Source organism: Pongo pygmaeus, chromosome 5, assembly GCF_028885625.2.
Source record: "Pongo pygmaeus isolate AG05252 chromosome 5, NHGRI_mPonPyg2-v2.0_pri, whole genome shotgun sequence".
Lineage (NCBI taxonomy): Eukaryota > Metazoa > Chordata > Mammalia > Primates > Hominidae > Pongo > Pongo pygmaeus.
The window spans coordinates 41,628,554-41,648,211 of NC_072378.2; the positions used below are offsets into that span (position 1 = coordinate 41,628,554).

Genomic DNA, 19,658 nt, shown 5'->3' on the forward strand with positions numbered 1-19,658 from the left:
CAGTTCTTTTGTTTTTGTCTTTGTTTTTTGAGACAGAGTCTTGCTGTCGCACAGGCTGGAGTGCAGTGGTGCAATCACTGCAGTCTTGACCTTCTGGGTTCAAGTGATCCTCCCATCTCAGCCCCCACCAAGTAGCTGAGACTACAGGTGTGTGCCACCATGCCCAGCTAACTTTTTGTTCTTTATAGAGACAGGGATCTCACTATGTTTCCAAGACTGGTCTCGAACTCCTGGGCTCAATCCATCCTCTCACCTCAGCCTCCCAAAGTGTGGGGATTATAGGTGCGAGCCATAGCACTTGGCCTCACCCAGTTCTTTGTATTAGCTCCTGGTGTCCCCAAGACAGATGCTCTTCCCATTCTTCTCTCTCTTCTCCCACATGGGATGGATATTCCCATTTGGTCCCAGAGGGGAGTCAACCTGAACAGTTGCAGCTGGCACTAGTCTCTATCTCCTCTTCACCCTCAATATCACGGATCACCCTACACCTGGTTCCATCATCATCATCTCCCATCATAACATTTATTAAGCACTTATTAGGCCCTAAATACTGAGCCAAGGGCTTTCCATACATCCACTGTTTAATTCTTAAGACAACCCTCTGATACCTGTGAGTCAGTTCCATTTACAATGAGGGAACTGAGCCTAATAGAGGTTAGAAACCTTACTCAAGGTCACATTCATAGAATGTGGCTGAGATGGGATTTGCCCCAGCCCTGTCTGATTCCAGAACTCTTGTCCTCTTCTCCACATTCCCTTCTGTGCCCTGCTAGACTGACTTCCACAGAAGTTTTGTTTTCATGTTACTGCCTGTCTTTTTGCTGTTATTTGCCTTTTGCTCTACTAATGCCTCCTCTGCACAGTGAGTGAATGCTTTTTTTAAGGGGAGACTTTGTCTCGCTTTTCTTTACGTCTCCCAGGATATCAGCACAGTTCTGGGGGATTGCTTTGCTGAATCCACCTAATTCTCTCAACTTCAAGATGCAGTAGAGGAACCTCCAGCTTCTGTTTCATCGCCCAGTCCCTCCTGGGTCAGGTTGGACAAGCACAGTCTGCATGCATTGCCTTCCTTTCCCTTTCCCATTTGTACCACATTACCGGATCCCATTCCAGTCCATCCCAAAGATATGAGAGGAAACTCCCATTAGTGGGCACTTCTGCTGGGCTGTCTACATCCCTCTCCCTGGTCCCCTCTTCCCCAGCCTGCTTACCCACTCTCCTTACCTGCAGCAGCAGGAGCAGCAGCAGCAGCAGCCAGTGCCACCCCCAGAGCCCTGCCCCCTCCACTCTATCTGCCACCCAGATGTGCTGTCTGCCGGCTGGCCCAGGGCCTCTTGTAGTTGCTGCAGGATGTTGCCACACATACACGGTCACCATCTCCCCATGAGGCTGGGCGGTTACTTTACAATTGAGAAATCTTGGGGGAAATGTGACTGGGGGAACAGCTCAGGAAGATGCAGAAGAAGAGAGGCAGGCTGGCCACCCTTGTGACAGCTCCCTTCCTGCCATCATGATGTCACAGTCCTGATGGGAACACTCAGTTGCTTCCCTTTCTGCACAATGGTGAGTCTAGACCCACCCACCTGAGGTCCCCACTGCATCACTCACCCCTTAAGGCCACCAACCTCCTCATCACTGACCACTGACCCCTACAACCCACAAGCCTGCACCCCAGTCTCCCTGTGAAATGGTGCTGCGCAAACAAATATTGTTCATCCCCCAAGGCTGGGTTCAAGCCTTTCTGCTGAGGTTCTTTAATATCACCCTGCACCATGGTTCCCAAGGACAGGCACGTGGCTTCACTCAGGAAGTGTGGCACACAAACACACCCAGGCTCCACCCCCAGACATTCTGACTTGGCAGATCTGGGAAGGGACCCAGGAATCTGTATTTTAGCAACAGCTTAGGTGGTTCTGAAGCAAGGAGTCTGAGTTGACCATGTCTGCAAGAGCTGCATATAGGTAAGATGGGCCCTGCAGCATGTCTCGGTGGCTCAGGGGCTTTGCCTGAGTACCAGATATGGGCTTCCCTGAGCTACCCTGTCCAGGCACAGGCATGGAGACCACAGTTATAACAGTAATAGCAGTAACCACCACCATGGATTGAAGTCCTACTGTGTGCCAGGTGCTTTACTCAGGCATCTCCTTGGATCCTGTCAACATTGGGAGATGGTATAATGGAGGTGTTTCATCTTTTGACTCTCCAGCACCAAACACCTTTTTCTTTTGGGGGGACAGGCCCCAATGTGTGAGTTTCACCCAGATGCAGAGCTCTGCTTCCCCTTCTATTGAGGATGGAGGCAGCTATTCCTCCCACCCTTTTCCCGGCAGCTATGCCGCAGGCACGTGACTTGACCTAAGCCTGGCCACATGCAGGATTCTGCCCAGGACCCCAGATCTGCAGATGAGGCACAAATGCAGGGCCAGTTGCAGATGACTTACTCAGAGGCAATTTAAGGATTCAGAGTCTAGGAATAACATGGTGGCCTCCAGTATCCAGGGCAGTGGCATTGATGGCAACATGTCCAGACTCTCTCATGTGGCCTCTGCTGTCCGTTCTCTCTTGGCTTCTGCCCATTTTCTAAACCCGATCCCCCAGCCTCTCATCAACTCTGAGTTACTGATATCCCCCTAGAATTCCCTTGCTGTTTTAGATAGCCAGAGTTGGATTCTGTTGTTAGCATCCAAAATCATCACTGGCATGGTTAGGCACTATCATGCCCATTAAGGCAAGGAGGAATATTGAGGCCCAGAAGGTTAACTGAGTCACCCAGGATCAGACACCCTGCAAGGATGCAGAGCTGGGATTCGAACCCATACATGGTTTTCCTCCAAGACCTGTGTCATTAACCACACAACACAATTGTATCAGTCAAGATAACAGCAAGACACCGGTGGCTCATTGAAACTGGGTAATTGAGGAGCATTTAATAAACACGTGCATAGAATTTAGGGAATCCAGTAAGGGGTGCTTCAGTATGCTGAGGCTGGCAATAGTGGTGGGTCATTCCCACTGCTGGGCCTACAGAGGAGAGGATGGAACAGGTGGCTGGACTTGGAGATGGGAGCTGTTTGGTGAGGGGCTTGAAGGAGCCTTCAGAGGGGAATGCAGCCACTCCTGCCACCACCTCCCAGGGAAGGAGCCCTGAGGACAGAAACCCTGATCTGACTGTCTCCCTACCCTCGGCTCTCCTCTCATGCTTCCCATTGGCTCAACCAGCCAGAAACTGGCAGCCAGGGAGCCTGCTGCTTTAGCCACATTGGTCAGGTTCCCAGGCAGGATGGGGAGGATGGAGCGTGGCGTGGCCTGTAAGTGCAAATGGGAGAGTATCCAGCATGGCCATTTGTCTTCCGATTTAGTGCATACAATATTTCAGGCACGTTTAATATGTTGGACTTAAATAACACTTGATCTATAATAAGTTAAGCACACAAGCATGCACTGGACCATGCAGTGGGTTATGTCTGGATGAATCTCTATGAATGTGTCATGGGCTTTGGTAAGGAGTGTAATGACTTCTTGGAAACAAGCTTGAGATCCACTAAGAGGGAGCTGTATACTAGTATACAGTAGGTCCGCAGGGGCCTCGGACTCATAAAGCATTTGCTTTATGCTCCAGGAGAATCTGATGCAGGTGGCCTAAAGACCTCTGAGAAACAAGGCTCTCGTGTGTTCTGCCTATCCTAGAGTGTATTTAATGATAATACCCCCTTGCCCTGGTCACTTTGTCAACTTCATAAACAGGAGCAACGCTGGGATTGCTAAAGTGCGGGTTCCAGACCAGCAAGCTCAGCATATAAACACTGCATCCTGTACAGTCAATGCCTCTGAACTGCTTGGTTCTTTTAGGTAGGAAAATAAATGCACTGAGATTAACAGCTTCTGGATCTAGTGCATCTGCGAAGATTCTCACCAGAGCATCAGGATGAAACAAATGCCCACCACACATCTTCTAATGGGCTCAAAATTGGGGTACAGAAATCATCTCTCTAGGGTCATTACCATTACCTGGGCAGGTTTTGACAGAGCAGCGTTTGGGGGAATGGGGAAGTCCTTATGTGATGGAGCAGGCTGGAAGCTGGACCTCCGTGTGCAGGGAATTTTTTCCACAGGAGTGGTGCTCATTGTAAAAATACACTTACCTAACATGAGACACACTGTATGTGTGGAAAAGTATGATTGCTCGTGGGAATTGAGGATAATATCTGCCCTGGACATCACTAAATTAGGCTGGAAGGACCCACCATCCTTTCCCCACCCATGAGGCCTGTTTCCCTTTAAAGCTGAAAGTGGGAAATAACAAAATCCTGGTTGAAATCTGTGAGAGATTGCAAGACAGTCTCCCACAGAGATTGTCTCTGTAGCAGCCTGAACACCTACCTACTTCTCCGGGGGGAGGGCGCTGGAGAGAGCATGGAAACTGAGGCAGGTGTTCCAGGAGCAGACTGAGAGAAGAGGAGTAAGGCAGAGTGGGGAACTAGGCGAGCACATGGGGACAGCCTCCAGAAGCCTCCCGGGGGGAGAGCTTTTACCCCACCATCCCTGACCCTTGTGTGATACAGGAAAAGAGGCATTTAGACACAGGTGGAACTCCTGGTTATTCTGTTCTATATGGTTTTGGGGCCCTTCAGGTAAGGAGCTCTTCAGTTTTCACTCCTGCCAGTGGGCAGTGACTTATTCATGTGGCCTCGTTCTAGTCACATACATTTCTGCCTTCACGGGGCTATTTTCAGGATCCAGCGATAAATGCACACAGGATGTCTGACCATTGCCTATTGTTGCTCTCCTATGGATCCCATCTCGGCCTGCCAGTATTTCCCCGGGACAAGATACTCAGTTTAATTCTTTTCTCTGAGAAGGATGAACTTTCTCACCATGATGTCTTATTTCTCCAGGTTCCACAATCTTCAACACCCTTTTCTGGGAGTGTTGGAAAGAACCACATATAAGCATGAAACCCAAGTGTCTGATGCTAGAAAGAGGAAGTCCCAGCACGGGGTGAGCAGGATGCTTCTGTAGTGGGAGCTCTGTCCAAGTCAGGCCAAAATTGTATGGTCCAGGGCAAAACTGAGCAGGAGAAGTATCAGGTGTGCCTTCTGCATGTCACAGTCCCCACAAGAGAATTACAGTGAAAAGCATTGAACTGTCTGTATTTCATGCAAACCCCAAGCAGCTGGTGGAATGAAGGACCAGGCATGTTTGGGGCTGTAACTTCTTTTCTGAGGCATAAATGCCCACCCAAGGTTATTAGAGAAATGAGGGCAATGGGCAGGAAGGTGAGACGCTGACTTTAGAAATAGCCTGTGATTACAGATTTAATTCATGTTATTAACTCCCTGCCTTTTACCTCCTCCCTCCTCCCTTGGCACAACTGCCAGATGGATGTGGCCGGAAGTCAGAGGACATTCTCATGGGTTCGTGGGCCTAGGGTACAAATGACCTCAGCGTGACAGCAAACAGGACAGAGAAGACCAGGCTCTTACTCAGGAATCCACCAGCCACGAGAATGGCAATGTTGAACACAGGAACCCTGCGGGAGAGAAGAGGCTGAATGCTACTGCTGGCAAAGGCTCCCCTACATGCACATGTTCCCTCTAGAAAATGCCTTCATGTCCCACTCTCCTCTGCTTAGGTCCTTGCTCCACCTTTCCTGCACTGCCTGACCCTGTGCTTTTTGGTCTGTCTCATTGCCAAAAACTACTGATTAGAAACAATTCAGTGGAGAGTATAGGTCCCCATCCAGGAGAGGCACTGGAGGGAGACAGTCAGGCTGATCAGCCCATCCTCCTCCCTGTAATGTGGTAGGGAGAGAGGACTCCAGCCAGGAAACCCGCTGTCTATGCTCAGTACTGTACCCTGCCTACTGGGATGGTCATCTCACCTCTTTAGCTCAGTTTCCTCACCTATAAACCGAGAAGAATCCACCTGTAGTGAAAATCTCATCACAAATTTTATAGATTTTGGCAAAATGATTCTAAGGGTTCTGGGTAAACATCAATAGGTATCATAATAAAAAGATGCAAAGGAGTGAGGGCACTTGGCCAGTTCCATCAGCAGACATGCAAGCAGATGACAGCACAAGGATGTGGCATGGTAAGACACAGGGACAGACAGATGGCAATGGAACAAAAAGGCCAGATACAGAGCCAGTGCTATGCAGGAACGTAATGTCTAAGGAAATCAGAGGTCCAGTGGATAACCCGGACGTGGTAGCATGCACCCATGGTCCCAGCTACTTGGAGAGGCAGGAGGATCATTTAGTAAATAGTCTTGCAGTACCTGGACAGCAACATGATAACGGAGTAGCCTTTTCTACAGTTTACAGCATGTAGCAGAATAGATCTTCCCCCTGGACTAAACATTTAAATAAAATAAAATAAAAAATCCAAGAAAAGTCACAGGAAATAGAATCAAACACATTATGAATAAAGCAAAGCAATCGATTTAAAACCAACACACCCACCTATACAAAACTTAAAATCACACGCACAAACCAGCAAAGAGGGAAATGCCGTAAAGGAGCTAGAAAGCAGAAAACTGCCTATTTGCCTGAAATCCACCCCTAGTCAAGGGCCCTGACTTATAGCACAGGGGACTACATTCCCAAGGCTGCCTGGTCGAGTTCAGCAACTGGTGGGGGACGGGGGGCAGAGACGGGTGCAGGGATGGGGCAGAGAGACAGGTGGCAAGGGGCAGGGAGCCAGCATCTCTCTCACCCCTCACGTGGTTGTGGCGCACTCAGCATCCTCAGCATCTGCCCCGATTCCAGTGTTGCAACCTGAATGTCCTGGCTTCTGTGCTCTGCTCACTGCACCTCCTCCCCAAGTCTCTCCTGCCAGTGCTCTGCATTATCCACTCTGAGTGCTTTACCATTTTCCTGTGCTGAACTCCGGGGGCATGTCCACTCCCAGCAGGCCACCACCTGCATTTTTTTCGAGGCTGCACACAAGCTACCAACCCCCTGAAGGGCCAGGAATTCATGTGCTTGGCCTTGGTCAGAGCTGCCCTTGCTCAGTTACTCCCCCTTATAGGGACAACTCCAAATGTGACCCGGGAGTCCCCAGAGCTCCTTAACAAGACTGAGCCAGAGTTATCCTGTGAGATACCCCTTGGTTATGACACGCTTGCTTGGCTTCCTTCCCTTCCTGGTCCCACTTCCTCAATGGCTTTGCGAGAAATCACTTCCTAAAACATTTTTCTTTTTGTCTTTTTTTTTTTTTTTTTAGAGACAGAGAGCAGGATCTTGCTCTGTTGCCCAGGCTGGAGTACAGTGGCTTGATCACAGCTCCCTGAAGCCTTGATCTCCCGGGCTCAAGTGATCCTCCTGCCTCAGCCTCCCGAGTAGCTGGAACCATGGGTGCATGCCACCATGCCCTGCTAATTTTTCTATTCTTTTGTAAAGACGGGGTCTTGCTATGTTGCCCAGGCTAATCTCAAATTCCTGGGCTCAAGTGATTCTCCCACCTCAGCCTGCCAAAGTGCTGGGATTATATGTGTGAGCCACCACACCTAGTCCTAAAACATTTTAACAAGACTTTACAGCTTGCTTCTGGGGAAACCACCTAGAGATAGGGTGATAGTGGCTACCTCTGCAGTGCCTCTCCATCCCCAGGTTAGCGTCTCAGCTCTTCCACCACCTGGGCAAACAATTCCCTGCATTAAATTCCTTCTTTTCATGGCTGGATGTGGTGGCTCACACTTGTAATCCCAGCACTTTGGGAGGCCGAGGTGGGAGGATCACTTGATCCCAAGAATTCGAGATCAGCCTGGGCAACACAGGGAGATCCCCATCTCTACAAAAATAATAAAAAGTATTAGCTGTCCTGGTGGTATGCACCTATGGTCCCAGCTACTTGGGAGGCAAAGGTGGGAGGAGGTTGAGGCTACAGTGAGCCATGATCACGCCACTCCACTCCAGCCTGGTTGACAGAGTGAGACCCTGTCTCAAAAAAAAAAAAAGAAAAAAAGAAAAGAAAAAGAAAAAAAGCTTCTTCTTTTCAAACAGCTAGTGTGGATTCCACTTTCCAGACTGGACTTTGGCTGAAAGGGTAGTTCATATTAGATGACAGATAAAGTTAACAGATAAAAGAGAGATGCAGTCTCTAGCAGCAAGGCAGGAGAATAGGGTCTGGAGGCAGGAACATAAGGCCAATTCATGCTGAATCATGGAGCAACACCAAGGTCTGGGGGCAAGGAATCTAAGACGGATTCGTGCTGACTTCCCAAAGCTGGATCAAAAGGAAAACTCCTGGGGCTGGGGTCAGGGAATCTAAGGCCAATTAACATAAACTTTCTAAAGCTAAAACAAAAGGAAAAACCCCATCTCCCCATGCCCCAGCAGCAAAGGATCAAAGGCTACTCTCCCTACAGCCCTCCCCCTTCCACCACGTCTCAGATGGAAAGGGAGAATGCCTTAGATTGGCCCTGAGCCAAGCAGAGACCATCCCTTTACCCACAGAGGACGCCAGTTCACCTCAGCCTTTAGTTAGCCACAAACCAAATGCTTCATCCAGATAAGGGGTAACTGAGAGGAACTTCACGTGGAGTACTTAAAACCCAGAAAACTTTGTAACTGGGCCGTTGAGCCACTTGCCTGGGGCCACTTCTACCCTGGGGAGCACTTTCTCACTTAAATAAATTCCTGCTTTCACTGCTTCATTCCTTTGTTACTTTGTGCATCTTGTCCAATACTTTGTTTAAAAGGCCCAGAACCCGGACAGCTTATACTTAAGGCCCTCCTTTCGGTAAAAGTAGGAATATGGGCAAAGGTTATGTACTCTTAACTTATGTATTGCAAAATGAAAGTACAGGGAAAAAAAAATTGACTCTTAGTAGATCATTTGTTTGATTTATTCCACAAAAGTTTAATGAGCACTTTGTTCCCCAAACAACGTAATGGGGAAAAAGGCACTGCCACTACCCATATGGAGGTGGAGTCTACACTCATAGAGAAATTAGAGCAGGCACCAGTTCACATTCGTTTTAGCAGGAATGTGATTTAACTCACACTATTAAATGATTTAAAAGACTAAATCCATGTCTGTAAGCCTGCAGTGACACTGTTTTATTTATGCATAATGGATCACACTACAAATTGTTTCAAATCTTTTGGAAGACCATTGGTAGATGCTATTTGTATACAAAATGATATCAGTGTTTAAATTATCTCATGGAAATTTCGTTTGAGTTAATTATTTAAAAGAAGAAAAATATATCTGCAAGAATATGTTTATGTCAGAGTTATCAACACTATATCAATGTCTAAGAACAGGCCAATGATTATGTAAGTCATGGCTTTCCCAATTGATAGAAAAATATGCACTCATTGAAATTATATTTATGAAATTTAGGTAGTAGCATCAAAGAATAATTTCAGCAGGGAAAAGAATAAAAACATGCATAATTAGACTTACTGCCATATTAAAATATGTATAAACATGAATAAAGACTAGAAAAGAATATGAGAAAAAAGACATGTTAGACTAGTGGTGATGTGGAAAAGTATTTCCTTCCCTGATAATTCAATATTTAATGATAAACACATTCTAATATAAATCAACATTTAATAACTGTAAAGAGGTGTGAAATTGCTAAGTTAGTGGTTCTTAAGTTTGCCTACACATTAGAAATCTCCTAAACATCTTATTAAAAATACTGAGAGGGACCTCATCTGCAAAAATTCTGATTCTATTTATCTATAATTGGGCACATGCAACAATATTATTTAAAAAACAATAAGGCAAAAACCAATACTGCATTTAGCCCCAGCTCCAGCTCCTGCTGAGAGCTGTTAGGTGGACAATGACTTCCACCTTTGGGTTTCTACCATGCCTACTGAATTGTCAAGGAAGCTAAAGCCAGAGAGGGTTCCTGACTCACCCAAAGTCACATTCAGTTAGTCAGGCCAACACTAGATCCAGGGCCCCTCACTCAGAGTGCTTTCCCACTGCCCATCAGGCCCCTGGGGTTGGATGAGCTCCATTGGAATTTGGGGAAGATGCCATTTCCCTCTCTTTAATACTCAGGTTGCAAGGAAACAAAGAAGGTGAAATGGGGAGAAGGACAGCCTGGCTGAGAGCCTCCCCTATTCTCCATCACCACTTCCTTCTTCCCCTGGACATTTCTACCCAGACTAATGTGACTCAAGTCTGCTCCTGCCCCACCCTCCCCTTTCGCTCACTTTCACATCCTCCCAGCACACAGACTGGGAAACAAAGTGCTCAGTGTCCAAACCAGGGGCCCAGGGACCTGGAAACCATACCTGATGATATCTGTCACATTTGTAAGGTTGATTTCAGAGTCAGGAGTGGAGACATCGGCAGTTGACTTGGGTGGAGCTTGGGTCACAGTTGTGGGGCTGGTATAGAGTGGGCGCAAGGCCTTAGTGGTGGTCGGAGGAGTCTTATACACATTCGGGGTAGAATTCTCACTGGAGCCAGGGGTACCTGAAGAACCTGCAAGAAGACACATTGGATGGATGGATGGACAGATGGATGATGAAGGGGTGGATGGGTGGGTGAATGGATGTATGGATGTATGGATGAAAAGGTGCATGAGTTGATGGACGGGTAGGTGGTATGGTAAATGAAGCTGAGGAGGGAAATGAGCATGGCCCAAATGCAAAGTTTTCTTTTGCTAAAGCCAAAGAAATACTGTGGAGTCAACCTGAGTCAGAAATCGAAAAAAGGAAAGAAGAAAAAAAGGGCAGGAAGTGAGGGAGAGCAGAAAGAGAAGAAGAAAGGAATATTTTTGCCATTCGTACTGTTGGAAATGCACTTGCCTTCTGTTCTTCACCAATTCATGTGCCCCCACCTCCAAGAATAATTCCAGGTTTACTTGATTCACTCTGCCTTTCATTCACCTGGCTTATGGCATATTGCTTTAAAAGTTATCTTTTATTAATATATTGTGTGTGCACCTTGTCTTCCTCAGGCTTAGAATTCCCCAGGTGCTGGGAACTTGAACCTGCCTCCCTTTCCTCTGTCTTCCATAATTCATTCCTTAATGCAACATCTCCTGAGGGCCTACTTTGTGTCAGAAACTACATTATTTGCTAAGGGTGCAGAGCCCAGGAAGGCACAGGTGCTTCCCTCAAGCAGTTCTGAAATGAATAGGGGATAGATAAGTAAACCCCCCTCTCCTATCCAGTGAGATAGAGTTGTGTACAAGGGGACACAAAATGAGCTCTGGAGACTTGCTCCCCCAAAATGGGAGCCATGGACCATCAGCACTGGCATCACAGGGGAGATTAATGGAGATGCAGACTCTTGGGTCCCACCCTGTACCCATTCAGTTGGAGTCTGCATTTGAAATAAGATCCCCAGGTGGTCTGTGCCCACAGAAAGATCTGAGGGGCTGCTTCAGAAGCACACAGGCATGCCACCAAACGCAACTTTGGGAGAGGGAGTCAGGACATGACTTCTAAGTGGAGAACAAAGAATGGGACTAAATTATCCCAAATCTACCACTCACCTTAATTGCACCCCAATTCCTACCACAGCACCCCAAATTAGGCTGTGCTATCCAAGGAGAATCTCATGCATGGAAGGTTCTACTTACTACTGGACCTTAGATGAGAGATAAGGAGGTCCTGGGAGGAAGACAGACTGCTGGGAATCCTGAACCCCAGCTCTGCTGATGCTACCACCACTGCCCCTTTCCTCACCTGGCCTTTCTCCCCCCCCAATCCCAGGCCACTCACCCTTGGTCACCACCAAGCGGATGCGATCGAACAGCACGTGAGGTTCCTTGGGAGGCTGGTAGATCACACACTGATACAGTCCAGAGTCTTCCACTTGAAGGTTGGTCATTCGGACGTGCAGTAAACCATGATCATGGTAGTCTTCTAGTATGATCCTCCCCACTTGGACTGGATGGGAAGGCCTCTCTGTGCATGCCAGGGTCTGGGGCATCTCTCCGTCCCTTATTATCTGCCAAGCTTTCCGGCTGCTGGCAAACTTCTCTAGCATGTAGTCACATTTCACATCCAGGGTCTGCCCCTCTTTCAGTTCATACTTTTCCTCAGTTAATTTAGTTGCAGCTAGGAGTTCTATAAGCAGGGAAAGAGAATTGGGTTCTGTGAGGAATTATTTTTCTCTCTCTGGGTGGGGAAAAAGGAGAGGAGCCCCCTGTTTTTCTTGTTCAACCATCCATATTTCAGACGAGGTTCTTGAGGCCTCCAGAGAAAATACAACTCGCCCTGCAAGCCAGCACTAGACCTCAGATCTTTCCGCTGTGAGTAGGTTTTTTACTATAAGAGTGAGACTGCATATGGTGCATGAGAATCAAATTTCATAAATGATCAGGAGAGGAAGACTGAGAGGAAGAAACTGCCTGATTGGAGACAGAACATGGGATATTGTGCTAAGACCACGAGTGGCTGCAGCATGGTGGGAGGGAATGATTACAAGGGCGTACGACATAAAAAGCGAATGCAAAGACACGGTGCTAGCAGAGAGTGGCTCCAAGGACAGCTTGAGGAACTTCACCTAAGTCAGGGCAAGGAGATCAGTTCAAAAGACCTTTGGACAAACAGTGAGGAAGCCGTATGGAGGGCATGATGGGCATGGATATCTGACTGCCCGGCACTCCTTTTTCCCTTCCTTGGGTAGCAGAGCACCCCTTTCCAAGGCAACGATCCTGTGTGGCTCTACTGTTGGGGCAGCCCACATTCTCAAGGATGGGCACAGGACACAGGCTTTGCCAATCCAAGTACCCCATCTCGGGGCCAGGCACAGTGGCTCATGCATGTAATCCCACACTTTGGGAGGATGAGAAGGTCGGATCACCTGAGGTCGGGAGTTCGAGACCAGCCTGGCCAACATGGTGAAACCTTGCCTCTACTAAAAATACAAAAAAATTAGCCAGGCATGGTGATGCACACCTGTAGTCCCAGATACATGGGAAGCCGAGGTGGGAGAATCACTTGAACCTGGGAGGAGGAGGTTACAGTGAGCCAAGATCACAACACTGCACTCCAGCCTGGGCCACAGGGCAAGACTCTGTAAACACACACACACACACACACACACACACACACAAAGTACCCCATCTCCCTGCTAGGGGGATTGGTTTAGGAAGAAGCACATGGCTGGACCAATCAGAGTCCTCCCTGAGACTGCTGTAGCCATTAAGAGAAATGCTTCTTGCTGGGATTCACAGGTCAATGCGATGTGAAACTTTATTATGTGAAACTTTCTACCATGTAGGAACAGGCTGCCTGAGAATGGCTAAAGAGGCAGAAAGTGAGTGGGAGGAAGGGAGGGGGGGACAGTGGAGGGGAGAGAGAGAGAGAGAAAAAACCCCATGTTATCTGAGTCATGGACTCAGCTGTGCTCCAAAGGAGCACCCCTTGTACTTCCCAGTTACCTGAGCCAAGAAATGCCCCCTCCTATTTTTGATGTCACGGAGTCACAGCAGTGGTTCTCCACTGGGGAGCAATTTTTGCTCCCCGCCACAACTCTCCCTGAAACACTGGACAATATCTAGACATTTTTGGTTGTTATAACCAGGGAATGGGGTGGATGCTACTAACATCTAATGGATACCAGGCTAAGCAATCTACAGTGCACAGGACAGCCCCCACAACAAGGAATCATCCCACCCCAAATGTCAATAGTGCCAGGTTTGAGAACCCCTGGGTTACAGTGACAATAGTTTCCATCACATTCCTGGAGGCCGAACTGGGTTAACCATCTAGAATTGGGAATGCTCATCTGGCCTTGTCCAAGGGAGCCTTGCTGATGAGAGGCCAAGCAGAGCGGAAGTAAGAAGACCAAGGTCCATGTTTTCAGCTGGACACACGGGGCTCTCTAAGTTTGCTGAGAGACTGTAGCTTACCCACTCAGGCCTGGGGTACCTTCCCCCATGGAGCATCAAATAACAGGCTAGACTGTGCTGCTGGGTCTACTGTGTGGGTCAAGTTAACACTAGTACTGCTGTTATTAATACCACACACTTAGGTCCTTGCAGGCCTGGTGAAGAATGACAAGCGCTGACCCTTTCATGGAGCCCCCTGGCATGCCCACCCCAGGATAGGCCAGCAGATCTGCCTGACCTTAGGAAGACTCAACTCAGGGACTCACAAGGATTTTAAAGGCTTGAAAGCCAGTTCTTCTGGGAGCAGACTCCAGTTTCTAGGGAAACCTTGCAAACAGACCTCCTGGGCAACTCCCACACACTCCAGTCAGGAATGCACCTCAAAGAGACTGCTGACCAGAAGCTGAGTGTAGTCTGAAACCAAGCCTGGTTCCCTCATTTGTTCACTCACTCATCCAACTGTGGCTGGGAGACTTCTCTATCATAGGCACTGTGCTGGGCTCTTTGGAAGACACACAGACTCCATCCTCAAGTTGCCACCACTGAAGTCCTAACCTCTGAAGTTAATGTTACAGATAAATCTCTTTTATTTGCCAGCTCCCCAGGGAAGGTGGGAGTTACAGGTGACTGAGTTTGCAAACTTGCCTATCTCTCACAGAAGGAAGGAGACAATAAGAAATGAAGGCTGCTGAGCTGTCCGTGCACAATTGCAAGAAGGGAATTCCTTTGAATATGTTAATTAAAAGGGTAGCAAATACTACCTATTAAGTATTATGTGCTAAGGGTTTTTAAAGACTATCTTATTTAATCTTTATAAAGTAAAAAGTTGACACCATTATTCTCCCCATTTTATAGATAAGGAAACTGAGGCACAGACAGATTAAGTGATTTGCCCAAAGTCTCACCATAGTTAAGTACTAGAGCCAGGATTCAAACCCAAGGACTAAGTGCTTTAGTTCCATCTAAAGCACTGAGTTACATGGTCCAACACAGTCTGATAGGGATTAGTGCAGTCCTGGCCCAAGTGTGAATAAACATCCAGTTGCAAGGAGCATTCAGGTTAACTCCTAACCTATCCCCACAGGGCACAATGAAATATATACCACTGGTTTTCTCTCACACAAGTACATAACCTTCAGCCCTCTGCCATCTCCCAGTTCTCCTTCAGAAAAACATGAATCAAACACAAGGAAATGCACTTGTCCATGAGGAGCTAACTCTCTTCTGCCCATCTAGATTATCACCCCAGCTCCAAGAAGACCCAGAGCAATGTCTGAGCACAGGCTCTTCAAGGCAGTTGTCCATGACTTTGCTCAAAGTAGAGAGCCCAGGAGAATACCTCTCCCCGATTTTTCATGCCTTCCCAAGGCAAGCCTCGCTTTTAACTCATATTGACACTTTCCTCCTGTTATTCATAAGGATTAGGAGGAGGAGTGAATAAAGCCCCGCATGCTTCTGGTTTGGGTGCAGATGTGAGCTGTGCAGATCGTAAGAGGAGACACAAGGAAGAGCTGGGGCATGCGCTGGCTCTGCTGAGCCTCAGCAACTGTGCCCTCCAACCCCAGTGTGCCATGGAGAGCTGGGATGATCACCTCCACCAAAATGAGCACCAGCCTCTACTGGTCACATCTGCATCCTCAGCAGTAGTATATTTGCTGGCCCATAGTAGACCCCTGGGAAATATTTGTTAAATCAGTTCTGTCTTTTGGGTTTAACAGACTGTCAATATCAAACACATCATGATGGAATATAAGAAAAAAATTTCAACATCAAATAAGCTTATGATGCCATGATGAGATAAACCGATGATGCCATGATGAGATCTACTCTATCATTATCCACATACTAGGCTTTGCATGTCTCTGACAACATCGACATGCACAGACATCTTTTTTCCCTGACTCTGTCCTTCTTTTACTTTTGCGTGCAGACACTGCATGTTCTCCCAGTTCTGTGTAGAGCAGCATGGTCTGCCATAACTACTGGTTGGCTCTATCTTGGATGGCCCTGTGCTCTGAAGCTTCAACAGAAAAGGGCTCCCCGAGATCCTGGACCAAACGCCTCCCCTGCTCACTCCTCTTCCTTGTCCTACCTGAGACAAAGAACATCCACAGCAGCCCCCAGAGCCTGGTCTTCCTCATCCTTCCTGTGCACCAGCTCCAACTGCTGCTGAGGGCTCCTGGGACAGCTACAAGGCACCGCAATGACCTAGAGGCTACGGAAAGTTGCACAACAGGATATGAGGCCATTCCTGGGAGTCACTGAGTTTGGGTTCTGTTTCATCACCAGTTGCTCTGACTCCTGACATCAACACAAGAATCCAGAGACCAAGACTCACTTCTCAGTTAAGTTTCTTTGAACTCCAGTTTTCCTTTCTGTGGTAATGATGACAATTACCTTTCAACCTTACAAAATCTAAGGGAGAATGATACTTGAATGTAAATCAAAGTAAGGCATTAATATTAGGAAGGGGAACAGAGGGCCCTTTGCTCTCCAGAGGCCCCCTCTCCATTCATATCCAGTATAGTGTAGTGAAGAGAGTCAGGCCCACATAGGGACAGGCTGCAACAATTGTATCTCATCTTCAGGGTTTTTGTGAGAACATGTTTCTACATCCTGCCCTTCTCAGCCCCGCCAGTTCTGTTGGCTTCTGGTGACCTGGGGTGCACCTCCTCTTCAACACCAGGAGGGCCACACCCTGCATTTGTCCTTCAGCATTGCCACAGACATGGCCTGGGAGCTCATGGGGGTATAGGGACCCCAGAAACAATTTGAGAGGACACTGCCACCACCCAACAAGAACAGACTTAGATTTAAAAAGGAAACTTGGTTCAAGACACTGAAGCAAGAAGAAAAAATCTAGCAGGTTTTGTACTAGAAGCAAGAAATGACAGATTTGACAGTGTGAAAATCAAATCAATAATGGAGATGATTCACTTCAGAAATATTCCCAAATGTGAAATGAAAAAAGACATTTAGAAGAGCTCAAAATTTAAGGGAGGACAAATCATAGAACTCCAATCTACAAATTAGAGATGTCCTTAAAGCATAAAATGGAATGGTGGATCACAAGTAAGATTAAAAATTTTATCTTAAAAAATATGTTTTCCAGGTCTGAGAAGAAACCTAAAATTGGAGGTTGAGAGTTCAACATGGGCAAGGAAAAAATTCATAAAGTGAGACCTAGACTAGGAAGTTTCCAGGTGAAAATTTTTAAATTTAAATAGAAAGACTCCTACTGCTAAATAAACAAAAAAGTAACTTGGTTTCTTCAAACGAATTGAAATAATCAGGACTCAGATTTCTTCTCTGAGTAACAAATACCGTGAGAGAGTGGGATGAGGTATAAAGAACATTATGACCCTAATATTTTACACCCAAATTGATGCTACTCAAGTATAGGAACAGCTAAAATGTACTATCGTGTCTGCAAATTAAAACAAACAACAACCAAAAAAATTTTCAAGGCTAACTTTAATTTTTTTTATTAAAGCTGTTCAATGCAGCAATTTATAAAATATAGAAAAGAATACACAAACTTAAATCATGTTATTACACTTCATAGAGATCATTTGTAGTGGAGATTTTACTATGTTTATTTTTTGTTTTACAAATAATGTCGGAAAACAGGCTTTGAACATGCTTGAACTGAAATCTGCTGGCCCCTCCTTTTGCTGTACTCAAGCAGTCCCTAAAGAGGAAAAATAGACAGAAAGGTCTTGACATTTTCTGACTCAGAGAGGAGCCTACGTGACTTCTGTGGCGATGAGTCAGACCAATAAAGTTTATTTCAGTGAATAAATCCCCTTCTTACAACAAAATTAATATTCCACACTTAAATAATAGCTATTTCACATACTTTCTACATTTTTGTGTCTTCATATACTTTGTGTGGAGGATTAAGTTCCTGGAAGATTAAGAAGGAGCTTTGAACTAAACATTCCAAGAAGAATTTTTAATTAGACTTGAATATCACTGGAGGCTGATTGCGCCTTCACATTTTCCTAACTACAGACAGCACCTGCATTTAAATTAGAATGAAGTAGAATGAGGTCTTTCTCCACTTGTCTGATCTATTTGTGTACTTGAGGTCAAAAGCATAAATAGTCATGTGTCACTTAATGACAGATACATTCTGAGAAATGTGTTGTTAGGTGATTTTCTGTTGCAGGAACATCACAGAGTGCACTTACACAAACTTAAGATGGCACAGCCTACTGTACACCTAGGCTGTATGGTATAGCTATTAATATTAGGAAGGTGAACGCGGGCCCTTTGCTCTACGGAGGCCCCCTCTCCATTCACATCCGGTTTAGACAATTACCTTTCAACCTCACAAAATCTAAGGGAGAATGATACTTGAACATAAGTCAAAGTAAAGCATATTCCTAGGCTGCAAGCCTGCACAGTATGTTACAATCCTCAATACTGTAGGCATTTGTAACACAATGGTAAGTATTTGTGTATCTAAACATAGAAAAGTCATAGTAACAATACGGTACTATGACATTATAATCTTATGGGACCTCCACCATATATGCAGTCTGTCATGGACCAAAATGTCTTTGTGCAGCACATGGCAGCATTCTCTAATCCTTACCACTTTATTTTTCTGAGGAGTTTAATGACCTGATCAGTAACTTCTTCAGGCTGAATAGGCATGACGATATTCCTGCCTAACTATTAGTTCTTTAAATTCTCAAGCTACTGCTCCCAACAAGATATTATTTCTTAAGGCTTCTCATAGAAGAGCACTGTCATTTGTGATCTATGGTTCCTGTTAATTTTACTAAGGCTGGGTCACATGTCCCATTTCCATGCTTGCTCATAGGGTGGCCTCTAGCACCAGGAAGATTTAGTCTTTGGGTACCATGAACCTTTTCGTATTTGTCAAACTTTGTCTTCAGAGCTATTATGAAATTAATACAGTTTCAACATTGATACAATTAATGAAATAATACCAGTATTATTCTGTTTTGTTTTGTCTTCAATAAGTCACTGCCCCAAGTCAGTAGGTCTCAATCTTCACTATGGGGTAAATTAGCAGTTTCTTCCTTAATAAAGAAATTAATCTAACCTAGCTAGAATATATGTGTAACATTTTTTAACAATGAGATTGCATATAAAATATCTTCTTTTGTGGCTCAGAGGAGGGGCCCACATGGAACTGGAACACAGATCTCTGAGGATAGTGTGACCCTGGTGCTGATATCTCTGAGGAGGCCCAATGAGACTACTTCTGAGAGTGGGGAAAACTGCAAACTGGAACCAGTCACTGTTGCCAGTGAAAAGCATCTCTGAGGCTACTCACAGTGAAAGGGGATGAAATAGGAATCAGTGAGCGTGTCCTGTCTTCCTCCTCCAGCCTCCCAATCTCCCTCTAATGCCCCTATTGAGAGTCCAACAGGGAACCAGCCAGCAAAGACAAAGTGAGTTTCAGAATCTCCACTCAAACCAAGGTAAAGAAGTGTTAATCAGAGAGACGATGACTGAATAACCAGCTCACTCACACAGTCAAACAAGAGCACTCCACGTGTCTCAGGCCTTACCTAGCAGTAAAGCAGACAAGTTGAATAGTTAAGCGTCACAGTGGCGTTTTATGAAGAACCTTCTTAGCGTAGCTAGGGGGCATGGCTAATTTCACATGTCCCAGGCCTTATCTAGAATCAACGCTCCGAAATAAATTGAACAACTTTTAAAAGTCAAAGAAGCGGTTTATGACCTTAAAGCATTTAGGAAACTTAATATCTGACCCACATAATTTAGACCAAATGTTTACATTTTTGAAAATATTTTTATTTTACCAATAATCTTTAAAACTGTTTTTATTTCCCAAAGAT

At 46.1% G+C, this 19,658-nt stretch overlaps 1 protein-coding gene across 2 annotated transcripts; it reads right to left on the reverse strand.

Moving 5' to 3' along the window:
* Positions 1-5,302: 5,302 nt before the first annotated feature.
* Positions 5,303-15,986, reverse strand: TREM1 (triggering receptor expressed on myeloid cells 1). 2 transcript variants are annotated; one of them, XM_063666195.1, is made up of 5 exons: positions 15,911-15,986; positions 11,702-12,049; positions 10,262-10,454; positions 6,280-6,354; positions 5,303-5,530 (listed from the first exon to the last, which is right to left on the reverse strand). In XM_063666195.1, exons 1-5 carry the CDS (start codon positions 15,957-15,959, stop codon positions 5,425-5,427), a joined length of 771 nt encoding a protein of 256 aa, XP_063522265.1. In that variant the 5' UTR covers positions 15,960-15,986; the 3' UTR covers positions 5,303-5,424. The 2 variants fall into 2 exon arrangements, with proteins under 2 accessions (XP_063522265.1, XP_054349122.1); XM_054493147.2 differs by lacking the exon at positions 6,280-6,354.
* Positions 15,987-19,658: the final 3,672 nt, after the last annotated feature.

Bases quoted from the DNA above. Each gene is read 5' to 3' on its own strand.
- TREM1 (XM_063666195.1), bottom strand. From the start codon at position 15,959: ATGAGGAAGACCAGGCTCTGGGGGCTGCTGTGGATGTTCTTTGTCTCA. The intron at 12,050-15,910 runs GTAGGACAAGGA...CCCTGCTTATAG, and splicing joins GTGGATGTTCTTTGTCTCAG to AACTCCTAGCTGCAACTAAA. The intron at 10,455-11,701 runs GTGAGTGGCCTG...GTCTTCTTGCAG, and splicing joins CCGCTTGGTGGTGACCAAGG to GTTCTTCAGGTACCCCTGGC.